Below are 26,069 nucleotides of genomic sequence, written 5' to 3' on the forward strand. Positions count from 1 at the left end.
AAAATATAAGGAAGGAGCATAAATATGTTTAAAAAACACTATTTCAGAGTACTGTTAGACTTTTCAAGCATTTCCCGGCATTCTTCACTATTTGTGCCTTTTCATTTACAAACCAGCCCTACTGGTATTTAATAATACATATGTTGGCCACTCATTTTAATAACGTTAAGCATCTTACATTTTAAAAGCTTTTATTCTATTTTTGCTTCTCTTCTAGTCCATTACATTCGGTGAGAAGCTGACCTTATTGTAATTTCACTTTATATCGATCAGAAACAGTTTTGTAAACGCTTTTCCCGTAAAGGTTGACCGCGATATTTGTTTAAACTTCAGCATTCTTGCACAACTTTATTTAACTTTACATAAACCTGTTTGTTGAGGTGCTATCCCAGATATCAGGCCTGCAAAGGTTTTGTCGTCAATGGCTGTGGGGGATTTTTTGCAAATTTTTTTAGGTTTTTTTTTTTTTTTTTTTGCAAAATGCTGTTTAAAATAGTGCATGTTGATATATTCTGCCCTAATATTTCCATATTGCAGGTTTTATTTGTCATGGAAGTGGTCAGAAAGTTGGCATAATCCAGAATACAAATGCCTAAAAGAAATTTGTAAGGGAAAAGTTATTTCAAAACAACAATGAAATAATGCTGGTCTAAACACATCCACACATTGTTTGATATAACTCAAATGCTTTTTTTGCTTCAGACACAAATTTAAACTAATTTAATTAAACTAATTAAATAAGTTTAATTAATTTAAACTAATTTAATTTTAAAAAAATTACTAAGGACAAACTGAATCTCTTTTTCTGTTTGTTGGGTTTTTCCTACCTCTGAAAATTATTTTATTATGCAGTTGTCAGAAAGAAAGTGAGGACTGACACAGGATTGCTGTGGACATATTAAAAATTGAAATCCTAAATTACAAAACTACTAAGTTTAGCAGTTCTGGTTTCCTCAGGAAGTGGCAATAATGTTTTAGTAAAGAATGATCTGCCATTAATTATTAACTGTGAGTGAAATGTGTTGGCATTTCTGCTCGCCCACAGCAGAGGCTGTTTAACCCACCCTCATTAACATCTCTGGTTTGCTCTTGTCCCAGACACAATGACTATTTTAATGTATTTTATTCTTTTGCTATTTTCTGGAACGACTTTTAGCCAAGAGAAAATGTAAGTAAAAGCAAATATGGAGTTTACTGGAAACGCTACTCGATTGTTGTCCTCTCTTTTGGGTAAATAAATCCAGAATTTTAGTAGATCCAATACTATCCAAAGGGCACTATCCAAATAGGATTTTAATTAGTGTCTTGCAATAACCTGATTATCCTGTTTGCTCTAACGCTGTGCATGTAACTGAATTCCAAAGGGAGTTAAGAAATTTGAAAGAAATCCATTTCCATTACGCTGTTATTGTTTTATATTCCATGTACAGATATGTCCTTACAGCACCAAAGATCATCCGAGCTGGGGCCTCTGAGAAAATTGTAGTTCAAGCTTTTGGCTACGAGGAGGAATTTCCAGTCAATATTGCCCTAAAAAGCTTCCCAGATAAGCTTGTTGTGTATTCGTCTGCTCGGATTTCCTTAACCCCAGCCAACAAATTCCAAGATGCTGCAACTTTGATAGTAAGGAATTCAGACCTTTCTTGCACTCTTTTTATTATCACATTTAGTGATAAGTCTTAAAAAAAAAAGATTAAGTGTCAGTAAGTTTTCAGTTGTTTAAGCTGGGGAGGGAAGGCTAATGCCCCAATTTTTTGGTCTGAAATTAAAATTGCGCTGAATAAAATCAATGTAACAATATTGAGGTTAAACATAGAATCAAACTGGTTTAGAAACATTGCCATGCTTGCATAACTTTAAAAATAGAGAGAATCAAATCAAAGTACCAACCACAGCAGCAGCTTTGTTGTGGCCAGGATTCATCGTGTGCATAAATGGAAATCTGATCATTTCTACTGTTGTAACCTCATTGCTGGGCTTTGAACTTTGCTGGTTTAGTTCTGGGCATAAATAAAATGCAAAATTTCAGAATATCCATAGCTTAATACTCCAAACCATCCTCTACCATGTAAGCAAGAATAAATCCTTGTGAGTGTTGATATTTTTATTTAATGATACTCAACCACAGGGTGGTAATTGCTTTTCAGATACTTTTTTTATCAAAAAATACTGTAGGAAAAATGTATAAAAAAATTATAATAATCTTCAAAAACCTTTATTTCATCTCTCTCAGGTTCAACCAGCAGATTTAACAAGAACAGATACTTCAGACAAGTATTTGTATTTGGAAGCTGTTTCTCCACACTTTACAAGATTTAAAAAAATTCCTGTTTCCTATGAGAATGGGTTTCTTTTTATTCATACAGACAAACCAGTTTATACTCCTGATCAGTCAGGTAAATAATGCTTATTTCTCTTGGCTGGTATTTAATTTCAAAAGTCTGCTGACTCTGCTAGGGAATTAGGATTTAATTGTTCTTTGAGTTCTTGGTTGTGTTGCATTGCCATCAGCTGTTCTTTAATTTTTTTATCAGCAGAACAATACTTTGAATTATTTGATCATACTGGAAAAGTTAATCACTTCTCCCTGCCCTCCTCACCGTAAATGACTAATTTGTGGCACAAAGAGTGAAAAATATTCCTGGGAATTTGTTAAAAATATCAGTAAATTGTTTGGTTGTTTTTATTTTGAGATTTATTGCTGTAATTCTTACAGTGAAAGTCAGAGTTTACTCTCTGAATGAAGAACTGCAGCCAGCTCGGAGAGAGACTGTCCTGACTTTTGTGGTGAGTTGTAACTGAATTTAATATGAATATTTTGTAGCTCTAATAACAAATAAAGACAGGTAGGTACATGGGAAGTCAGTATTGTAATCAATGTTTAATAAAACTCTTAGATGTTTTTGCAGGTAGCCAGACATCTTTTAAAAGATTTTAAATTGACTTTGCAAAGTTGGATAGAGGTTTTCGAGTCCCAGATCTGAAGTTGTTCCAGAATAGGAAAAAAAAATTATCTTTAATATCTGAAAAAAGGATTTTTGAGGGGACTTTAATAATATATGGGCTTTACACTGTTTGTTTTATTTAACATATAAAAAGAATCAGTATCTACTGTATTTTTTAGCCTTTAGCAATTGGCTTGTTATTACAGTAATTTTTTAGCTATTTTAAGCATAGCTTTTACTTGGTGGAACTAAAGTAAAGTATTTTATCAGAAACTCAGTCTGAGTTTTTCTACAGATATTTGTGGTTTTATGCTTTGAAGCTCTTAAGAAAAATATTTAATGGCCAGGCTGCCTCTGAAACCCCTCTGAAGGATGAAGATTCCCCTTTTGATAAGAACAATCTGTAACTGCTCATTCTGTCCTCTTATCATTTCAAGGATCCTGAAGGACTAGAAGTGGATATTTTGGAAGAAAACGATTTTACTGGAATAGTTTCTTTTCCTGACTTCAAGATTCCTCCTAATCCTAAGTAGATTTATTTAATGTTTTTTTGTGAATTATTAACATTATAATGCCTGTTTATAGTGGCTGTCATAGAGTGGTTTTGCATGGTGGGCATGACCTGAAACTTGGAGATTTCTAACATTTCACATAGGGTGGAATCATGATATAAACAGGGACCTTGTGGCAGAGTATTCTCCTTAAAGAACAGTGGGGGGCAGGTTTTTCATGCTCAATTGAAAAAGAACATTAATGACAATTAAAGCTTTCTACTGTCGAGATATAAAAAGTGACAAAGACGTGGGGATTTCATATTTCAAATGTGTTTCATACAAATCACCAGCATTTTCCCAGGAACAGCAGCAGTTAAAAAAAAATATCTCTTCAGTTCTCATTTTAGTCTTGAGAGGGTGCTGAAGCATTGCTGAGATGGCAGAAGGATGATAGCAGGGGCTTGAGAAACTGGTTTATAACTGATTTCAGTGCTTTAAAGTAAGTGTCAAATAATTAGTGATGTGTCAAAGGGAACCTGCTCAAAGCAGGCCTTGAACACCTGCAAAAATCTGGTGCAGAGTTTTCCTCTCTAAGAAATTATTACCATTATTATAATTAATTTTCATCTTAAAAACTGTTTGGTCGTTGATATTTCATAGATATGGAATTTGGAAGATTAAAGCCAAGTACAAGAAGGATTTTGTGACCTCAGCTGTGGCAAAATTTGAAGTTAAGGAATATGGTAAGGTGTGCCCATGCTGTGAACCTGCATTTTTAGTGTTTCAAACCCCTTGAAATGGTCATGATTCTTCAGTGGCTCAGCACCTGTGGCTTCATGGGTAAAGCACCCCCAAAGTGACATTTTTTCTACTCAATTTGCAGCAATGCCAAGCTTTTCCATCACCATCGAGCCAGAGAGTAACTTCATTAGTTCAGATAAATTTGAGAACTTCAGGATTGTTGTGAAAGCTAGGTGAGGAAATTGGGCTGGGAATCCTGAATATTCTGTATCTCCTCTTCTTCTACCTGAGGAATGATTCTCTGAGTCCAGACTTTTCCTCTTTCCTTTCCTCGAGAAGTTCTTTCATCAAAATCATTTCTGCTGTGCAAGAAATCTAAGTGACCCTTCTTAAAATTCTCTCAAAGTGATTCTTTTTCAACAGAATTGTTTAAAATACACAGACATTTGTTTTCCATCTCTTCCCTAGGCAATTGCTCTTCCTCAAAAACAAATGCTTTGTTGCAGCCATTAAAGTAATCTGAAAAGCATTTATATTGTTTTATTCTCAGCTATTTTTCCAACAAAAAGCTTCCCAGTGCTGATGTTTTTCTTCGTTTTGGAATAATTGAAGAAAGTGAGAAAAGAATGATGCCTCAGGCAATGCATGTAACAAGGGTAAGAAGCAGCAAATCGAGTTTGTGTAGAATTCACATGCATAACTCAGGACTGATCCAATCCCACTGAAGTTTTTCCATTAAATTTGGTGAGAATGGGCCTCAAGTTGTAATTTGCATCCACAGCTCATCAGTGTGGGCTTTTCCTGTGTAAGGCTGTCATCAGGGGCAGAGAAATGCATTTGGAAATGAAATTCAGAGGCAGCATCTGAGACAATGGCATTTCAATCTGCTGCAATTACTCTCTTGGCCAAACTGTGTGATTAAGATTTCTATGAAATCATTTCAGTGCTACCTATTACAGAATAACTGAAATCAAATGGAGACAAGCAGATCAAAATGATACTGATTTATTCTGGGGAGTCTGTTCTACACTAATTGTCCTCTTCCCTCATTTAGTGAAGATATCTCTGTGTTATCCCCACCTCTTGCTGAGCCTGCACACAATCTTTGCAATACATGCCACTGGTTGATTAATTTAAAATAATTTTAGGGAATAAAGAATTCTTTATTTAAACATCTCCACCCTTTGATTTCCTCTGAAAATAGACAGTGAACAGAAACACACTGAATCTACATATGGTCTGTGTATTATTTCTGAATTATTGACTATAAAGTGATGATATCTATTTCATTTCCAGATTGAAAATGGAGTTGCTGAGATCAATTTTAACAGTAAGAGAGCAGCAAGTTCTATAGGCTTTGACAGTCTGGAAGCACTGGATGGCTCATATTTATATATTGTGGCATCAGTGTTGGAGTCTATGGGTAAGTTGCTCTTTAATTGAAATTTTTCTTAACACTTCTGCAAATGTGAACAGAACTAGAAAGGAAATTATAAGGCTAAATTCCCTAATATCAGACTTTCTTTAATATTCAGTTCTTCTTCCAAAAACTTGTAAGGAAGAACAGCCCGTTCTCACTGCAGAAATGGTTAGGGGTTAAACTTATTTTTGGCTGTTTGTTCCATGGGGTGCTGTGTTTTGTCAGGTGGCCTCAGTGGAGAGGTGGAGTTCACTGGAGTCAGGTTTGCTGTCTCTCCTTACAAGCTGAGTTTGATTGCCACTCCTCTCTTTGTGAAGCCTGGACTTCCCTTCTTCATTAAGGTCAGTTCCCAGGAGCAGGGGGTTGCACATTGAACATAAACCCCATCATGAACAAGCTTTGTCATTTTCTCTCTGTATCACTCTGTGTCTGATAAACACACTTCCATTTCCACTGACTTGTACGTTTGTGGACTCCCTGTTGTAGAAGCAGCTGAGCAGCTTGGAAGCCTCTTCCAGAAAAATGTCACCATTTCTTTGTCCTCATGAACAGGTGCAGGTGAAAGACACCATGGATGACTTTGTTGGGAATGTCCCTGTAACTGTCACTGCCAAGTCCTTAAGTGAGCAAATGGATGAGACCTGGTTGATATCAGAGGGTTCAGAATCTGGGAAAAGAAAAACAAGCATCAGTGATGGAACTGCTTTGTTTGTTGTTAATATCCCACCAAACAGCAAAATGTTGGAGTTTCAAGTGAGTCAAATTGTTCCATTACATTATTTCTTCAAGGGTGAAATTATTTCTTTGAGGGTAAGGTCTTGAGGTGGCTTCTCTTTTATTAATCCCTTTGAACGACATATTGCAGAATGATTTTAGTGTTGTCATTGCTTGTTTGCTTAGGAATAATTCTGTACTCAGACTATTCAGACATCTCATTATTTTTCCAGGTAAAAACTGCAGATCCACGTCTTTCAGATGAAAACCAAGCAAGTAAAAGCTATGAAGCAAAAGCTTATTCGTCCCTGAGTCAGAGTTATCTCTATATTGACTGGGCTTCAAACCACAAAACCCTAGAAGTGGGGGATGTAATATATATTAATGTATATCCACAAAGTCACTACATTGATAAAATACATCACTACAGCTATTTGGTGAGTAACAGATGTTTCTGCATAAAATATTGAATTGCAATTTAATATGGATGGTCATGGATGAAAAACCTCAACAATCAAGAACTATCCTCAGCATAGAATATGTGCAGCTCAGACAACTGCTTCCTTTCAGATACAATCTGTCAGCTTTATAGGAACAAAAAGTAACAGTCTCATGTTTAAATTTTATATTTATATGGTCTATTTTTTTAAAAATTCTTATCTGACATTGACTGGGATTTAGGACAAGTAGTGTTGGTCTCAAGAGCTATTTCAGAAGGTGAAATGTAGATGAAGGATAAGAAGTGCAGAGACAGCACTTCTTTTTATTGGAAGATATAAATTCAAATAATTATTACATGTGAAAAATAGACTGAATATAAAATTTGACTTTTTTATCGTCCATCATTTTTTTAAACTATAGATCACATCAAAAGGGAAGACAGTGAGCTTTGGAACTCAGGAGAGAATTAAGGATTTGGAATATGAACATCTGACTTTCCAGATAACCCAAGAGATGGTTCCTTCAGCACGTCTCATTGTTTACTACATAGTCATGGGAGAAGGAGCTGCAGAGTTAGTGGCTGATTCAGTTTGGCTGAATGTGGAACAGAAATGTGGGAATAGCCTTGATGTGAGTAGCAAAACAGGCACTGAAATTTGTGAGTGTGCATTCGTTTTATGGTCAGATTTTATCTTGGACTTACACAAGTTCTTTAACACTTAAATGATTATAGTAAGTGTCTGCCATCAGCTGGATTGATTTCAGAACAAAATGCTTTCAAAATTACCAATCTTTGTTATTAATTTACAGATTAAGCTGCAGTCAAGCAAAGGGACCCTGAAGCCAGCAGAGGTTGTATCACTCACCATGAAAACCCAGTCCAATTCCTTTGTTGCTTTGTCATCTATTGACAAGGCAATATATGGAGTCACAGGAAGAAGGAAGAGGGCAATGGAAAAGGTGAGGTAGCAGCCATAAAACAAATCAAGTTGCTCTTTGTTTCATGTCACATTCAATAACTGATACGTGTCATGCACTCAGCCAGCCTGAAAATGGGCAGAAGAGCAATTCAAGGCAGAGTGAAAGTTGTTGGTTTAAATCTACAGTTCAAAATTATTAAAAGAACTAGTTTGCAAACTCTCTAATTCCAGTAAATGTAAATTGTGGTTTTAAAGGCAGATCTGACCTCTCTCATCAGAGCTCCACAGACCTGGCCAAAACCAGGTTGCAGTGTTGGAGAGCTCCTTGCTCAAGGAGCCATGGAGAGTATGTTCTTTGTTTCACAAAGAGCCTTTCCAGGCTGTGTTCTGAAGACATTCTGGTAGCATGGCACGTGTGTTTCTCCTCAGATCATGCTGCAGCTGGAGAAGAGTGACCTTGGCTGTGGGGCTGGGGGAGGACAGAACAACATCGCCGTGTTCAGGATGGCCGGGCTCACCTTCCTCACCAATGCAAACGCTGATGACTCAGAGGAAGCAGGTACATTCCTGTGGTCCAGGCATGGAACTGTGCATTTTTGAAAAATGTTCCATTGTCACTCTCAGTTATTATCTTGGAACTCAAGGGGATGCATATATTGATGATTTTTGAGGGGGGACAACATCTTGTGGAACAGTTACTGTAATCAAAATGAAAATGCTTGTATGTAATTAAAACAGCAAACATGAAAAAGTTTCATGCATTTGGAATGTGACTTTGTCGAGTTATTTTTAAGAGGACAATGCTATTACAAGAAAAGTTCATGTTGTGTGTACTTTTTTATTTTTCTGTACAGGTGAACCTTGCAATGAAGTGTTAAGAACCAAACGGTCTGACTTCAGGGAAAAGATATTCAATGAAGGTGTTACAAATATTTCTATTATTCAAATATTTCTATTGTTCTATTCATTATTTGAAAAAAAAAAATCACATCCATTTGGAAATAAAAACTTCATCTCAAGGAAGTGAACTGTTTTATTTTTACTTCAGTGGCCAAATACCGAGATCCAGAAGCCCGGCAGTGCTGCATGGCTGGAGTAAAAGCTTATCCAGTCTCTGAGACCTGCAGGGAGAGAGCTCAGAGGATTCGGAGGAGCCAGAAGTGCATTTCTGCATTCACAGATTGCTGTGAATTTGCCAACAAGCTGCGGCTGGAAGAGCCAAATAAGCTCCTGATATTGGCCAGAATGCGTGAGTGAGAGCTCTGGGTGTCCTGCTCCAGCAGAACAGGGGGGTGGAGAGGTGATGGAACCTATTAACCCCTCCCTGGTACCTGTCAGGGTTGTTCCAGACAGAATTGTACCAGTCTCCCAAAGCTTTGGTTAATTATCCCTGAGGAGGGGCAGGAGAGCAGTTCTTTATTGTGTTCATCTCTCTATTCTGCTCACCCACATTTAGAGCAAGCAGAACAGCAATCAGAGACTATTAAGAGTAAACTTGAATGCCAAATTTGAATCCTTTGCCCAGGCCCAAGACAGCCTGGGTAACACCTCAGGAAAGATCTGTGGGAAGGTTAAATTCCTTGTCTTCCATTATCTCCCTATAATTGCTTGTTAACAAGGTGATCTATCAGGATATTGGACAGGTGTAAATGGATGAGGTGGGATTGACACAGATTTTTGACTGAGGGTATTCAGATACCTTTTTTCTTGTATCAGGGTTTTTTTTATTTAACTTGCTTCATTTATGTTCTTCAGATTTTGAGGCTCTCCTGGAACTGGATGAGGCACAAGTTCGTAGCTACTTCCCTGAGAGCTGGTTATGGGAAGTTCATCAAGTTTCTTCAAGGTACTGCTTTTCTCAAATCAACTTTATAGACAGGAAGTGGGGAAACTGAGGTAAACTGGGTACCTTCAGGTACACCAGAGATGTGTGCTGAAATGGAGTCTTATCCAAACAAACTATTGCTGCCACGTTCCTCTCCATGCTCCATGTGCTGTGTGGTGCCCAGATTGTTGAGCCACTTTTCCTTTCACTTTGGACCTTGCTAAACACCAGCTTCTGTGAAATCAGCTAAAACCAGGTTTATTCCAACCAAAATCCAGAACTCTTTTCTGGCTCAGAGCTTCCCTGAGTCTCTCTTAGAGTGTTGCTGGTGATGAGCTATGCTGTTTAACAGATGGTGATTGGTAATGGATAAATGTAAAAACACTTTTAATACAGATCCAAGACTCTGTCTGTCACCTTGCCTGATTCACTGACCACCTGGGAAGTACAAGGTGTTGGCATTTCAGATAAAGGTAGGTCCTGCAATATCCTGGTTGATAGTCAGGAAAAGAAAACAAAAATATGTTTTTTAGGGAAAATAAATCACTTCATGTCATGTTGTGTCAGTGGCTGGGAAAACAAAGCCTGTCCTGTGTGTGACAGTGGCTCATAGAGAGTTAAGAAGAAGAAAAAATATTGAGTAACTCTTCCCTGGACAACTTTACATTGTCTTGCTACCTGGAGCTCAGGGACTTGAGATTTTCCAGGAGATTTGGTAATCCAAGCAGAGAATTTCTTTGGGAAGAAGAAACCAAAGAACCTGGTATGTCAGCTGGGGTGTGAGGAGTGTTGAGAGCAGCTTGGATCAGGAAGCAAAAACCTGGGAACTTTGAAAAAGCTTGGACTGTTCAAAGTACACACTGAAAAATCGTAAATCATCACTAAAGTATGTCAAGACCTTTTCAAACTTGTTTATCAGATGGGTGGATAAGACACTCTGCTTCCATGTTTTTAATTTTCTCAGGTATTTGTGTTGCTTCACCTGTGGAAATCCAAGTTGTGAAGGATATCTTCCTGAGCATTTATGTTCCTTACTCCGTGGTACGAGGGGAGCAAATTGAGTTAAAAGGATCCATTTATAACCATAAAGCCTCTGCAATTAAGGTAATTTGTGTTAATGAGCCCTGTGGAAGGACTGACATAATAAACTAAAGGAGCATTTTTCCTGTGAGTATCCAGGATAAGCAGATCCTTGGATGGGATTTCTTCAGTCCTTAAGCCAGTGTTATGCACTGCAAACAGAATTAGCATTGCAGTAACAGAATGCTCAGTACAGGATTTGATGTTTCTCTGGTGTCATACCTGCCATGGAAATGACACATTGAAATCTCTCCACCTTTCAGTACTGTGTTCAAATGGCAGCTGGGAATGGAGTCTGTACCTTTGGAGATCCTGCAAGCGCAGGATCGAGGATGCAGAGCTGTAAATTGAAGACTCTGGATGCTGGTTCTTCCTCAGCAGTTACATTCCGGATCCTCCCGCTGGAATTGGGTCTCCACACTGTCAATTTTACATTGCTGACCCTCAGGAACAGTGAGATTGTAGTTAAAACTCTACGTGTCGTGGTAAGGAAAAAAAAAATCTTTTTTTTTTTAGCATTTTTGAATTTCAAATTGGGTTCAATTGAGTCAATGTAGAAATTTTGCTTTATTTTCACATCTCACAATGTTTTTGAATTCACTGAGGTGTGTGCAGTGGAAAAATGAATGAGTATTTGAGCACATGCATTTTTAAACCTTGATTATAAGAACGGAAAGATTACATGAATAAAAAAAATAGATTAGAACTTTGTAAGCAAGGGAGAATACTTTATTCTAAGTTGTTTGGTTTTGATTTTCACTGAACCACGATTTTTTCCTTTCCTAAGGTTTAATTTAAATATTTTGTTACATTTTCTCAAGAATTGTATGAGCTAGAATACTAAAATTCATGTGTACAAGAGTTAAGTCAAACTCAGCTACAGAAAAAGAAGACAAAAATACTGTGGGTTTAACCTGTTGTTTCAACTAATATATTAGATTTTTAAAAAGTTTCCATTTTCTACCTCTTTCCTTGTAATGATCCCAGCCAGAAGGCATTAGGAAAGAACTCCATGCAGGTTTCACTTTGGATCCACAGGGTGTTTATGGTAAGAAAATTGATGATGTGTCTTTGTGTTATTTTTTCCCTGGTCTTGATTCTTGATAATCAAGTTTTTCATAATGTGAAAAACTTGGAGTTTCTCCTTCCTGAGATCTTGTAAATAAGTCCTTTCCCAAGGATTTCCTGCCTTGGCTTAAGGGAACTTGGATTAATTTCTTAAGGGAAATTCAGATGTATCTTTCAGTGTGATGTGATTGTAAACTTTCCTCAGCTTTATTAAAGGGAATAGAATATGTTCTCATTTAACCAAAGAAACCACAAAGTTTAGGTCCAGATCAGTTTGTTTTTTTTTTTTTTTTTTTTTGGTAACAAAAGAAAGATTAAGAGTTTTCACCTGTTCCTTTTCAAAGCTTGATGTTGTTTGCCTCTGCATTTGGGAATATTTCTGGTTTTCACATTTTGGTTGCTGAATTCTCAGTTGTAACTTTCAATCTGTCAATTGCAGCTGAATCATCTGCTGATTTAGATTGTGCAGCATTTTATATATATGTATACACATCTTCAATTTCAGGTTCAATCAAGAGACGACAAGAGTTTCGATACAAAGTCCCACTAAATCTGGTCCCTAAGACACAAATCGACAGAAGTGTCAGTGTAAAAGGTAAATAGGAACTTTTAGTGCACTGCATGTGTACCTTTCCTCCTATTTTGTATTAAATTCATCTGATTTATTCTTTTCCTTTTGAGAGAAAGCTTTGCAAGTCCCCTTTAGTGTAGAAATTTAAACACTTCCCAAAGAATGGCTGCTCACAGACTCTGCCCTCGGCTTCGCTTTCACGACCTGTTGTTGCAATCAGTTTTGGGGTTTTCCCTTGCACAGGACGTCTTATGGGTGAAGTGATTGCCACAGTGCTGAGCCCCAAGGGCCTGCAGATGCTGAGCAGCCTGCCCAGGGGCAGTGCAGAGGCCGAGCTGATGAGCATTGCCCCGGTGTTCTACGTGTTCCGCTACCTGGAGGAGTCGGATAATTGGCATTTACTGGGCCCGAGGACCCTGAGCTCCAGGACTCAGATGAGGAGGAAGATGAAAGAAGGTAGGAAACTCTGCTGCTTCTCTTGCTTCAGGGTTGCAGAGGTCCTTTGCTGAGTGAGAAGGGTGATACATCTGAGGGAGCAAATATGATTCTCATAGCGTTCCTTGTGCCTGATGTATCCCTCAGGAATTGTGAGCATCTCGTCCTTCAGGAATGCTGACTGCTCCTACAGCATGTGGAAGAATGGGCAAGCTAGCACATGGTGAGCTGAAAGGGGTTTGGGCTGCAAAAAGCCTTATTTCACTCCTTTGCTTTAATATTTTCAGTAAGCACCAGACAAGAGTGTGATGGTACATTTAATCAATGTTTACAACTGTGAATAATATCTTTTGATTCCTTGCTTTCACTTGCCAAACCTTTTCTTTGTGTCCACAACAACCAAGATGGCTTTGGGATGTAATGAGTTCATACCCTGAAACACAGAAATTTATCCTGGTTTAATATTATTTCAGTAGTTACTGTCTTTGTTAAGTTAAATTTAAAAATAACCTTCATTATCCCTTTGAACCATGGCAGTGTGTAGGATACAGAATCCTAAGCAGTGTAAATTTGTGTGTGCCCTCTAAACAAGCAGGACCTCTTTGCTTCCCTTGGCAGGTTGACAGCTTTTGCTTTAAGGATCCTTGGACAAGTGAATAAATACATTGATCTTGATCAAAAGTCTGTTTGTGATTCCCTTCTGTGGCTGATTGACAACTGTCAGATGTCAGATGGGTCATTCAATGAATTTTCCAACTACCAACCAGTGAAACTACAGGTATGGAACCCAAACCTTTTCTGTGCTTAGGCAGTAAAAGCTGAAGGTACCAGGAAATAAAGTGTTTCATATTTTAGGCTATATTTCATCAAAACACCCATTCAAGACAACTTTTCTCTTTATTCTAAATTCATTTAAAGCCCAGCAAAGTCTGGCAGACCTTTCTGTTTTCCCACAAAAAGTAGTTGCTTGTCACTTCTTAATATTCAGAAAAAGAATGTTTAGGTTCACTTCATAATCTAATAGTCCTGGCTCATGAATAACTTCATATATTTTGGTTTCTTTTTTACAAATGAGCTATTACCTTCCAAAGAATCAATGTATTTTCAAGTTTAACTAAACTGATAGTTTTAACAGGAATTTCTATTTATTTCCACAATTCAACACTGAGAAGTTCTATTTATTTAAATGAACTTTTATTTCTATTTCATTATTTTTATTATTTGATTTTTGTAGGGTACATTACCTCGAGAAGCAAAAGAAAAATCTTTGTATCTCACAGCATTTTCTATTATTGGAATTGACAAGTCAATGAAAATATGTCCTACTCAGGTAAACATTATTTTTATTTCTGCCAGCAGGCGTGCTAATTTCTTCCCTTTTCTTTAACATTTGTTTTAAAAAAAAATCAAGAGTTTTTTTCAGTTTCGCAGATTTATTTGCTCTGTTAGTCTTTGTCTTTCGAAGCCAGCAAAAGAACAACGAGGAACTTCCAGGTTTATTATAAGCTGTTGTAGAAGACATTCTGTGTCTGTATAGTCCTGACAGAGAAGCTGTGCTTCTTTAGGGTCAGTGTGGTGGGTGTGAGCTGTAAGCTGTCCATGTTTTCAGAAAATCCACGATGCCAGGAGCAGAGCAGGGGATTATTTGGTGCAGAACGTGCAGCTGGCCCAGAGCCCCTTCACGGTGGCCATCACCGCCTACGCGCTGGCCCTGCTGGACCCCAACCAGCACGCGGCACGGGCCGCCTTCTCTGCCCTGAAGAGAGAGGCCTTTGTCACAGGTACTGCTCCATTCCCACTGCCCCTGGCCAGCCCTGTCCCCCATCAGCATCACATCTGTTCTCAGCACTTTGCAAACGTCAGGTTTTCAGCGTAGGAGGGGAGGGTTTCCATCCCTGGTAGGTACAGGGTGAGCTCCTGCCCATCTCCTGGCCCAGTGCCTCGCCTGCTGTAGCAGAGCAGCTGCTGGGCTTGCACCTGAGCCCTCTTCTCCTCCCTGCAGGTGACCCCCCCATCTACAGGTTTTGGAAAGATGCTTTTAAGGCACAAGACCAGCCAACGCCCAGCTCTGTCACTGCACAAATGGTGGAAACCACAGCCTATGCCTTGCTCACTACTTTGCTAAGAGGGGATGCAAACTATGCCAAGCCCATCATCAAATGGCTCTCTGAAGAACAGAGACATGGGGGAGGATTTTATTCAACTCAGGTGTGCTTTTACGTATTTTGTCCTCATTCTTCAAGTACCAAACATTTTTTTTTTCCATCCCTGGACATTCAAGGCCAGGCTGGATGGAGCTTGGAGCAACCTGGTCTGGTGGGAGGTGTCTCTGGAATGAGAGGGGCTTTAAGGTCCCTTCCAACCCAAACCGTTCCACGATTCTGTGATAGCAATATTTGAAGAGGATAATTCAATTAAATGACCACACTGCCAACATCAGAGTCCTGTGTATGGGATTAGTATCAAATGGCTCCATTGGCATGATATTTTTGGTCTCTGGGAAATCTGATTTCTCTTAATTAAAATAAACTGAAATTTTATAAATAGAATCTCTGGAGTTAATTCTTTATGATTGATTTCTGACAGGACACTATCAATGCCCTTGAGGCCCTGACTGAATATTCCCTTCTTGTCAAACGGATGCATTTGGACATGGATGTTAAAATATCCTACAAAAATGGTGGACCCCTAAACTTATTTAAACTGACAGAAGACAACTTCGTGGGAAGAATTATGGCAGTGAGTGAATAATATTGCTTTAAAAAGGGAAACCAGAATTCTTAGCATCTTGGTAAATTATTATTTGAGCTTTGAAATAGCTACTAAATAGCTTTTTTTTTTTTCTTATAACAAGCTGGTAATAATTTGGTATAGAAAATGTTTAAGGACTTTATTTATCTGTTGTATTTAATATATTTGAATATTCATTTAAATTTAATAATTCTGCAGAATCTGTTACGTATTTGAAATGTAAGCAAGACAAGCAGATCAGCTGGCCTGAATTGTTGCTAGTTGTTGCTAATCTCTATTATTAATGTGTAACTTCTTGTTCCTCCCCAATTCTTTAGGCACCTTTGCAAGATGATCTGTATGTAAGCACCGGCAGCAGCACTGGCATAGCTACAGTAAATGTAAGTATGCAACCAGGTTTTTAAAATGCAATTTCTCATTTCTTAATATGCTGTGGTTTTGCTCAAGAACTCCCCATTTCTTTCTATGCTAATAATTTGTTGGCTCAGCTTTGCTGGTATTTTTATATTACCAATAAACCAGACTTCTTTCTATCCTTCCCAGTGTGAGTTTTTACAGGTTTATGCCAGTTTTGAGGATTGTTTAATGCTGCTTCTGTCTTGTCTGATTTATTTGTGTGTGTGCAGGTGAGGACAGTGTATAACACCATTGGTACTTCTGAAGAGTCCTGCAACTTTGAACTGAAGATTGTTCCCAAGAGAGATGATGGTAAAGGGTTAATATAATTTAAAATGTTGCTACTCAGATCAGTCCAAGGGAGGGAGGGGAAAAAATCCTGAGTCTTTTATGAGTGTTTTTTACTAAGAAAGAAATAAATTCTGCCACTTTCTAAATGCAAAACTGGAAAAGAAATTGCTAAAAGCTTTTTTAGACCTGTTTGAAATTACTGCCTTTTTTGTGAATAGAATTAATATTTACTTTAATATTTCTGGTAGGTTCATTTTTAGTCATTTATGGAAGAGTTTTTACAGGTGGAGGAGTGAGAAGAAAGAAATATGATGAGCAGTGGGAGAGGTTACAGTGAGTTCTACAAAGTACTGAGAGTTTTAGTCCAATTACAACAGGGGACAGAACCAAATTCTGAGTTTAAATAATATAAACACACAATAAACTACATTAAACCTTAAAGCTGTCATTTCACCTGTATTACCAATAGGTAAATATAATTTGTTTGTGGCTAGATAATGAATTCCTATAAAAATAGCCACCAAAACAATGTAAAGAATTACCTTCCAACTCTGAAAATGCTTTGTGAGAGTTTGTGAGAGTTTTGGGCTGCTGCTTCTGGGGAGTTCTGAAATTCTTTGGCTCCACTTGCCACGAACAGGTCGCATAAAAGGAGATGGGGAACCCCTGGGGCGCCTGGAGGCTTGTGCAAAGTAAGTGCAGTGAGGGGTTGGTTATTAATGATTCCACCAGCTCTCCTGATCTTTTCTTTCTGTTTCTTCACTGTTACGTACATGTGTAAACAGAATTAGAGACAGAGGTCATGATCTCTGTGGGGAGGAGTCTTCAAGTTATATTTGGGCTCTCCTGGAACATAAGCATTGAAAGCTTAGTCGTGCGTGGTATTGGCATCAGTCTGGATGGATCCATCTGGACTGTTTTGCTTCATTACGAGTTGACTGTGGCCTAAATGTTGACAGAATTTTCCTCAGGTTTTTCTGGGATCACATTCAAATAGGTCTGTTTCATTTCAGTTATTAACTAATTAACTAATACTGGCTTTAATCTAACTCAGGTACAGGCCCAGTGCGAGGGAGCCCCGGTCAGGCTCTGCTCATGCTGTGATGGACATAGGGCTGGTCAGTGGAGTGGAAGCCAATCCAGAGGATTTATCTACTGCAAGTATTCAAGAATGGTTTTGCCCTTACTGGCTTTATGTGACAGAGCTGTAATATTCACTGTTCTTCATCTTTTTCTGTGCCCTGCAGCTGGCGAGTGGAGTTGATCAGCTGATAGCAGATTATGAGATAAAAGATGGGCATGTTCTTCTGCAGATAGACTCTGTATGTTACCCCTTCCCTGACTGTAAGCACTGCTTTTACTCTTTGGAATCATTTTGCCTCCTTTAGAGCTCCTTATTTCATGTTTCTCTCAAACAGGTGCCAGCTCACAAGTTCCTGTGTGTTGGCTTCAGGATCAGTGAGCTTTTCCGGGTTGGAATGCTGAACCCTGCCACCTTCACTGTGTATGAATATCATGCACCAGGTATTTGATCCAGCTCTTCACATCCTTGTCTGCCTTTTAGCTCTGTATTCCTCCCAAAGAATTAATAGATTAACAGATTTTTTTACTCCGTTTTATTTGAAGCTCAGGTGACTTTTGCCTCACCAAGTTTCAGTGTTGATGTCTTAGACTTTGATTTTTTTTACATGTATTTTTTTTTTCTAGACAAAAGATGCACCATACTTTATAACCCCTATGGAAATGAAAAACTCGTGAGATTGTGTGAAGGAGATGAATGCAAATGCATGGAAGGTAAGCTTTATTTGAAGATGTTTTTTCATTTTACTTGGTGGGAAAATGAAGTGTAGTGCTTTGAACAAAACTACGTTGAAGATAAGGAAAAAGTCCTCATAAGAACACAGCTGTTTCCCCTCCAAATTTTACATTAAAAAGAAATTTAAAGCTCTGTGCAGTGTGATCATGGAAGTCTGACTAGATTAAGCCTGGTGTTCCAGGGCATTATTTTGTATTTTGAATATTCACTGTTCCAGCATGCAATCTCATACTTATGGTGTTGCTCAGTTAATTTGCCCATGCAGGATGATGGAAATCCATGTTTCCTTTGGGGACATGTGCTGGCATTCTCTTACCTCTGCCTTTCCCTTTCTCCTCGTAGCTGAGTGTGGTAAAGTCCAGGAGAGACTCGGCCGGTCGATAAGTGCTGAGAGCAGGAGAGAGGCTGCCTGCCAGGGGGACACAGCTTATGGTAATGGGGCTTTCACTGCCTCTTTCTCAAATGGCTGTTTGCTCTGTCTGCTGCTGCTGCAGAACATCTTGTTCAAATTACAGCTGTGGTGGTTAGAAGTTCTGTGTGGTTGCCAGTGGCATGGAGTAATGCAGAGAAAAGTGAGTTCTACCCACAGCTTCTCTCAGATTGGGTGTGGGTAGGACTTCCCAGTGCTTTCTGCCCCTACAACCATTGCATTCCCAGAAATCAGTGTTGTCAAGGGGACACAAAATTCTCCTTTCTGAGCATCTCTAAGACATTCAGGATGCACGGCAGGAACAAGGAATAACCGGGTTCTGCTTCGTGTCGTTCTGCAGTTTATAAAGTGAGCATCTTATCTCGCAGTGAGGAGGGCTTTTTTGTGAAGTACTCTGCAAATCTTCTGGACCTCTATAAAAGGGGTGAGTTCCATGTTTCTGCTCCTGGGAGAAAGGAGTTGGAATGCTCTTGGGCACTCACCTGTTGCTCATAGGGCCTGTGGAACTGAAGCTGATGTTCACTCCTTTGTCCTCTGAGTTTAAGCATCCCTTATTTCCTTAAAATTACTATAATATAAAATTATTCAATGTGCACAAGGCTTATTTACCATTCAGATTTAATTGAAAAACCTTTTACAAGAGACATGTTTTATATAATTAAATTTTCCTGTTATAGAACAGTGGCAAAGAGATCCCCTGGCTGTGCAGTACTGTAGAACATTTTAGTATTTTCTATCTAATATATGAATTACTGGAAATTCTTTCTATGTAATTGTCCAATTCTTTATTATTTTTTTGTTGTGTTTTTGTTTTTGTTTTTGTTTTTTTTTTTACTTCAGGGCAGGCTTTTGCTCAAAAAAATAATGAAATAACCTTTGTTAAAAAGAAGACTTGCACAGAAGTTGAATTGAACCCAGGAGAGCAGTATTTGATCATGGGAAAAGAAGCCTTAAAGATAAGCATTGGTTACAGTTTCAAGTAAGTCATTTACCACCAGGATATGCTGAGATTTAATCTTAAAGTGTTTGTATGTAATAATTCTTGTGAGGTACAGAACTGATTTAATTTGGAAAGTATTCAACCAGCAGTCACACAATGTGGTATCAGATGTGCACACTTAAAGCAGGATTATGAATACAGAGCAAGCACTTCCATTTGTAATATTTTTTTCTGTTTCCTTTTCCTTCCCAAATCTTAGCAGCAAATGATCATTTTTTGTTGTTTTCTTAGATTCCAGTACCCTTTGGACTCCAGCACTTGGATTGAGTGGTGGCCTTCAAATACAGCCTGTACATCCTGTCAGGAGTTTCTGAACACAATGGATGATTTTGCTGAAGATCTCCTCATCAGTGGCTGTTAATTCTCTTGGACAGTTTTTAAATTAAAAATCCAGATCAAATCCTGTTGAAAAGAAGAAAAATCCTCACCTATTTATTAATTCTTTTTGACTGAACACTCATTAATAGTTACCATGAAAAATTATCTTGGCATGTATTTTATAGCAAGCTGGTAATAATTTGTAATCTGTTATTACAGCAGAGTAGTGCTCAAATATGATTTTTAAGCTTCCATGAGAGAATAACAAAGAACAGTGCAAAGACATTGGAAGTCAAAAGAAGTGGATTGATTGCAAAAACAAACATGAAAAGCACTGTCTTGTCATTAAACCCAAGTCTTATCAGAACATAAATACATGCAGCCTCTCTGTAAGCTCTCTGTGAAAGAAACTTCATTCCTTAGCTTTTCCTTTTGTACTCTTTTTTTTTTTAATTCCTGCATTTCCATTCCTGATGGTAACTGATGCTGGTTTTATGCTCTACTTTCTTGTTAAAAAAAAAAAAAAACACCAAACAAAAACAAACAAAACTCTTCAATTATATTTCTGCCTTTCATTATTTGTGTTTTAAGACACAGCCAACTGAATCAACGTCTCCTGTAACTTAGGTGGATTAAAACAAATGTTACTTTGCATTTGACGACTGAATTTGACAGTTAAAAATCTTGCCTTGCCTCCAGGAAAGTGGCAGATGAAAGGCCAATTTTCCTGCTCACAGCTCCTGGCACAAATCACCTTGGTTCCCAGTAAAACTGAGAGAATTTGATACAAAGTACAGTTGCACACGTTTTTATTTGCATTGAGGAGCTGCCCAAAAGCAGCACGTCCAAGAACTTTAAAATTACTGTTTTCCCTCTCTCTTAGGAATATCTCGATCCAGAACATTTAAGATGTGGAAAGAAGATAGTCAGAGATGATGCAATTTTTAATTTTGGCTCTATGAGTATTTGACTTTTTTTTTTATCCTCCAAACTTTCTAAGAAGCACTAGAAGCTCACACTGTGTCCAGTAATAATTGGATATAAATTCAAACTGCAGGGAGCAGTACATGGAAATGCTCAGTGGGGCTGTCTAGACAGGCCACCAGTAAACATTTCTGCTTCTGAGCTGGTGGCTGTGTATTGTGAGACCTAATTATCTCTTTAAATGACAAGGAGCATGTCTTGTTTTCACAGGTGACTTTTGACATTTAAGTCCTATTGATTTTTAGTGAGCCAGACTGCAAAAAAGCCTCCTGAAGACCAGTTATTTAAAAATAACACATAAAAATGCTGCTCTTAAATATCAAATCGCAGTCGCTAGTTTTTAAAAACAATCTTTAATCTTATTTTTCATCTCTGTTTCTATTCAGAATTAACGATCCAGTATAGCACTGAGATCAGTAAATACTTCAAATGCATGTGTTTAAAAGGGAACTTTTGTACAGATAATTAGCCAGGTGTAGGATGGAGGTGTGTACACATCCCAGTGTCAGGAAGATTTACCTTCCCCACGTGGCATGGCTTGACTTTCACAGCAAAGCCACGTGGGGGAAAGCTATATCTGTGTCTTCATCTGCTTCCACATGCAAATGGTGTTGGCAGATTTCTGCAGGGCCTCGTTAGCAGGACAAGAGGAAATGGAAGTGACATGGGAGTGATATTTTAGAGCCCAGTGCCAACCTTAGTGCCTCATGGTCAGGGAGTTCTGAGGCACCAAACAGCCCCCAGGATTAATCCCAGCAAACATGGAAATTCTTGGAATAATCACTTCTTAGGTGACTCATCTGTATTATGAAATGGAAATTATTTCAAAGCACATTCTGTCCTTCCAAGCTTGCTGTGGATTCTGGACACCAGAGCTTTTCTCTCTGAATTGTACACAGTGTCTTTCTGTTCCTTGCTTGTTTATGTCTGTGATGTGCAAGTCTCCAAATGTTCCAGCCTTTGAATCCCCAGCCAACAGCTGTAGTGCTTCCAGAAAAACTTGCATTTCCCTGCCCCACTGCTGCAGTGCTCCCCAGGGCCAGGCAGTGGCAGGTGAATGCTCTGCCTCCCTGCTGGTGAAGTGCTCCTGCCCACGTTTATCCCCATTTTTCCAAAAAAAAAAAAAAAAAAGGATGGCTGACCTTGCCTGCACAGATAATCTCTGAAAGCAGGACTCTCTAAGGGCAATTAAATAAGTTTGGGCATTATACTTTTATTCCTTTTTCATATATTTCCCTTTGAATAAGGAAACTCAGCAGATGCCATTCAAATGTGATTCTCCCTGGGTACTCTTGGCAGGCCTGAGTTGGTTGAATTCCAGAGATTATAACAAATCTAAGGGTTAATACTGTGTTATCCTTTAGCTCTTTTAAAAATACCTATTTCTGTACATTTCCATTTGTATTTTACTGCTTTTTAGACAGCTAAGCATCACAAATGGAACTCATTTCTCTTTTCATTGCAACCAGAAATTAATCTCAATGGCCCAAGCTGGTGAGTGACTTGAATAGCCCAAATTCCAGCCTGTTATGCACAGTGACATGTGAAACTCACACTTTGGTCTGGGCTGAAAGCTGCTGGGCTGTGCCAGAGAGCTGTGACTAATTTAGGGAGAGAGCCAATGGGTGCCTGGCTCTGGCCATTGTTCCCCAAGCAGGGAAGGAGTGATTTCGTGTGCAGAATCTTTCAGGACGTGCCACAAGCCCTAGGTAGTCTTACTCAGCCAAGTGCTCTGTCAAAAATGGTGTGGAATTAGGAATACCTGGCAATTTTAGAAGGGGAATGGAAAATCCCTATTGCAGGCTATTATTATTCTGAATACCTCCAGAGTGACTGCCACAATTCTCTCCTGGCTGACCCCAACACATGTATTAAATACTAGGTGGAAGAGGAGAATGCTCCCATGAGCTAGGAGGGTGCAAGTCCAAGTTACCACATAATTTTTATTTTGTTATGATGCTCCACTCTCATCTGAAATCATCTGGGATGGGAAAAATATTCACTTCATCACAGTGATTTTGCTCAGTGCATGTGGGCAATGCAAAGCCAGAATATCACAGCGAAATTCCTTTCTGTATCTGCACAGCAGTGTGGATGGTCAGTGTAGGGACAGTCCCTCTTCTGAGTAAACAGGTGGAGCAATACAAAATCCTTGAATAAAATCCTTACTAAGATTCCTTTCAAGTTCAAAACTCTTCTAATAAACAACATCAAACACCCATTTCCACAAAGGAAGACTTGTGGAATCTGCAGGTCCATTTACAGAAGGGGTGTCAGGAGATGAGTGAACACAGAGTAAGGAAATCCATTTTTTTTTTCTTTTGAGTGGAGATTATTTTGTAATTAAAAAAAAAAAATCACTGTCTAGGAGCTGCCAATTTGGTGTCCATCCATGGTGGGTTGTCTCACTTGACCCTGCCTACAGAGGCCTATTTTCAGTCTGTGTAAATGTTAATGTTTAGACATGTCTCCCAGCAAAATGTGTTCTTAATCTGCTGCTGAATTCTTACATCAGAACACACAGAAATTTAGCATGGCTGTCAGTTATTTTCCAGTAAAACACCCACCTTATAGCAGTTACATATGCTTTCAATTTTTAGGATATTTAATAATGTTTTCATCTCTAATTAGGAGAAATATCTGGGTTTGGCTCTTTCATTCTCCTGGGAACCAAGAGTTTGCTTTTGCCAAGTGCTGGATCATTACAGAATTCCAGTCCTTGTGTTAAATTTTGCTTTTCAAGTTCTGAATGAACTTGGAATTTGGATACATGTTTAAGCAGCAACCGATTTCCTGGAAAATACTAAACTGGATTAAACACCACAACTCTCATAAAAGGAACATTCAAGTGTAGAAAACAATAGCAGAGAGAGCCTGAGTAAAACTTGCTCTACTCAACCCTTTCTTTTCTATCCCAGGAAATATTTGTTACACACAGGGGGTTATTTATAAAATGGTTCTATTTACCCACATTCAGAGCTAGAAGTCACGAAATGCAGATTATTCCTAAGGTGCTGTGGCTCAGACTATCATTCCTTTGTTTATTTGCTACTTGACAGCTAAAAGGGGCAATTAGTAAACAAAAAAGTTATATTAGACACACTTTAAATCATCTGAGATATTAAATCCCCAAAAAAATGGGATTTACAGTGGAAAATCTATTTTCTCTTAAGGGCAGCAACCCCACTGGTGCCAGTTTAAAGGACTCCAGAGCACAGAGGTTCAGAGCTGGGTTTAGTGCTCTGAGGCTGGTTCCAAGGAGCCCTAATATGGACTTGAATTGTCTAATTTGGCTTTACAAGAGGAGCCCCAGCAGCACATTCTTTCCACTGGCAGTTCCTTGTTCCCTGCAGTTTGTACCATGAGGAGCACATCCTCAGCTAGAACAAATCAGCGCCTTTGAAATTATTTTGGAGGAGCTACATTTGATACCTACACCTGCAGATACAGGATTTCTTCAATTGCAGCACAAAAAAAAAAAAAAAATTAAAAAAAACCCAGCAATTGGGAAAATTGCTTTCCAAAGAGGAAATATGTCAGGAGCACCTCACTCCTCCCCTGGAGGAGATGCACTGTGCCAGTTTGTACCTGCAGAGAGGAGATTTGCAACACACAGACATGAACTGAGGTGTTGGTGACAGGCCAGGCCTAAGTGACAGCTGTGACTGAAGTCATTCCTTTGCTGCGTGGCTGAGCCTGGCTCTGCCAGGCTCTGATTAGCCAGGTTTCCTTCATTACTTATAAAAAGCAATATGCCATAAAAATGTCATTTGCACTGCTTAAATCATAACATTTTCCATTAAAACCTTCTGCCATAAGGTCCTAGAGGATATTCATCCCCAGGCTCTGACAGGGAGGTAAAAATGGGTATTCATTTCCAGCAGCAGTGAATTCCAACTGTTTGAAGTCACCAATCTATGTAATATTAAAGGGTGGGCTTTTTTCTAAGCTTCTGTTTTGGTCAGGAATCTCAAAAACAAGGTAGGATCAAAAGCTTCCAATGGAACCGTGAGGGATCAGATTAATCCATGACATAACTTAGCAGGATTCCATGGGTTTATACCAGAAACTGGGGGGATGTATCTAAACCTACATGAGCTCCTGGGTGTCCCTGCCCCGATCCCATGCCCAGTTCTGAACTGGGATTAGTCCCAGCCCAGAAACACTTCCCAGGGGAGTCCCTGGGCTTTGAAACAAGATTTTCATGATAAGGAAAACTGTTGGATGTGAGTTTAGAGAACCAGATTTAGGAAATGCTGCATTTCCTTCCAGTCCATGTCTTGCCCCAGGGAACCCCAAGCTTTGCTTGTGAAACCTCACCACAATTCCTGCTGCCCTCCAAAGCCAGACTTTGGTTGTTTTGGTTTCTTCCAGGCTTCCCCTGACCCTGGGCAGGTGGGAGCACTCCCTGTGTGCCTCCTTTGCTGGCTTTGGGGTTCCAACACCCAGTTTGTGATTCACATGTTGGACGTGGAACTACAAGTTTTGTTTCCTTGGCTGGATTCCAAGGACTCTGCTGGGAACATGTCTGGGATTTTGGGCTCTTGGGTCCCATCACTGCCACAGCTGCCAAGAGGTCTGGCCTCAGGAGAGGGCTCTTTTTATTCAGGAGTTTAAGCACTTACCTGTTACTCTTTTACCTGCTTTCCCCACTTCCAACTGTAATTTTTCATTCAGGCTCCTCCTATGCTTAAAATTTATTTTCCTTTCTCCTCGAGAATCCTTCTTAAAAACATCTTGGTTTGTGAACACTCATGAGTTTTCCTTCTTGCTGTAGCAGTGTTTTGGTGAGGGCTTTGTTTTCCCTTTACAGCACGGATAAAGAGAATTTTGTTTGCCCCTTGTGAAACCTCAGATAACACTTGGAGTTTCTGTGTTCCCTGGGTGTGTTGCCCATAAAATACAGGTACAAATAGACATGTCAGTGGTGGTGTGGCAATTACTCAGGCTTATGAATCACACTGAAAAATACTATTGGAAAGCTGAGCCTGATGCTGTTAGTCATTCTGCAATAGCAAAGGGAATTATGGGCTCAGTGGAGGAGAGATGCAAGTTAGTGCAGAGTCTGCTTTCTGCTTCTGACATATGGAAAACATCTTCAAACATCTTTATTTTTCACTGTTCTTAGTAAAATGAGCAGCTTCTGAAAGGGTTAAAGGACACTTGCCATAACCTTCACTTTCCCCCTCAGTTCTTGTCATTTATGAGAATTAATGAAGATTATTAAGTAAATCTGATGTTTCCTTTTTCTGTTTCCACTAATTAGTCCCAGTCAATCAATAGGATATCCACATTTCCCCAGCTGCTTCAGAGTCAAAAGATATCTGAATCTGAACTTGTTTTTTCATGTCACATCCAGAGCTTTGGAAGAGTGTTCTGGCAGGCTTCCCCGTGGGCACAGCTCCCATTCCCAGAGTTCTCTCCAAAGC

The 26,069-nt window shown here is 38.9% G+C and overlaps 1 protein-coding gene across 1 annotated transcript; it reads left to right on the plus strand.

The window, feature by feature from the left end:
* The first annotated feature begins 1,071 nt into the window (after window positions 1-1,071).
* C5 (complement C5) lies at window positions 1,072-20,310 on the plus strand. Its single transcript, XM_053962403.1, has 41 exons — window positions 1,072-1,168; window positions 1,431-1,623; window positions 2,234-2,396; window positions 2,717-2,787; window positions 3,383-3,474; window positions 4,100-4,182; window positions 4,323-4,413; window positions 4,731-4,836; window positions 5,477-5,603; window positions 5,826-5,941; window positions 6,153-6,353; window positions 6,548-6,751; window positions 7,176-7,385; window positions 7,566-7,715; window positions 8,105-8,234; window positions 8,530-8,595; window positions 8,724-8,924; window positions 9,431-9,521; window positions 9,897-9,973; window positions 10,465-10,604; window positions 10,844-11,065; window positions 11,568-11,628; window positions 12,154-12,243; window positions 12,463-12,675; window positions 12,802-12,877; window positions 13,273-13,432; window positions 13,889-13,984; window positions 14,264-14,435; window positions 14,657-14,862; window positions 15,241-15,393; window positions 15,723-15,785; window positions 16,032-16,113; window positions 16,733-16,784; window positions 17,147-17,249; window positions 17,340-17,414; window positions 17,511-17,616; window positions 17,800-17,886; window positions 18,251-18,340; window positions 18,679-18,762; window positions 19,179-19,317; window positions 19,570-20,310. Exons 1-41 carry the CDS (start codon window positions 1,104-1,106, stop codon window positions 19,697-19,699), a joined length of 5,037 nt encoding a protein of 1,678 aa, XP_053818378.1. The 5' UTR covers window positions 1,072-1,103; the 3' UTR covers window positions 19,700-20,310.
* The last annotated feature ends 5,759 nt before the right edge of the window (window positions 20,311-26,069 follow it).

The sequence above is a fragment of the Vidua chalybeata genome, chromosome 21, assembly GCF_026979565.1.
Source record: "Vidua chalybeata isolate OUT-0048 chromosome 21, bVidCha1 merged haplotype, whole genome shotgun sequence".
Classification (NCBI taxonomy): domain Eukaryota; kingdom Metazoa; phylum Chordata; class Aves; order Passeriformes; family Viduidae; genus Vidua; species Vidua chalybeata.

Coding starts and splice junctions, on each gene's coding strand:
- C5 (XM_053962403.1), top strand. CDS start 1,104: ATGACTATTTTAATGTATTTTATTCTTTTGCTATTTTCTGGAACGACT. Junction 13,433..13,888: donor ACCAACCAGTGAAACTACAG/GTATGGAACCCA, acceptor TGATTTTTGTAG/GGTACATTACCTCGAGAAGC. Junction 17,887..18,250: donor TGAATGCAAATGCATGGAAG/GTAAGCTTTATT, acceptor TTCTCCTCGTAG/CTGAGTGTGGTAAAGTCCAG.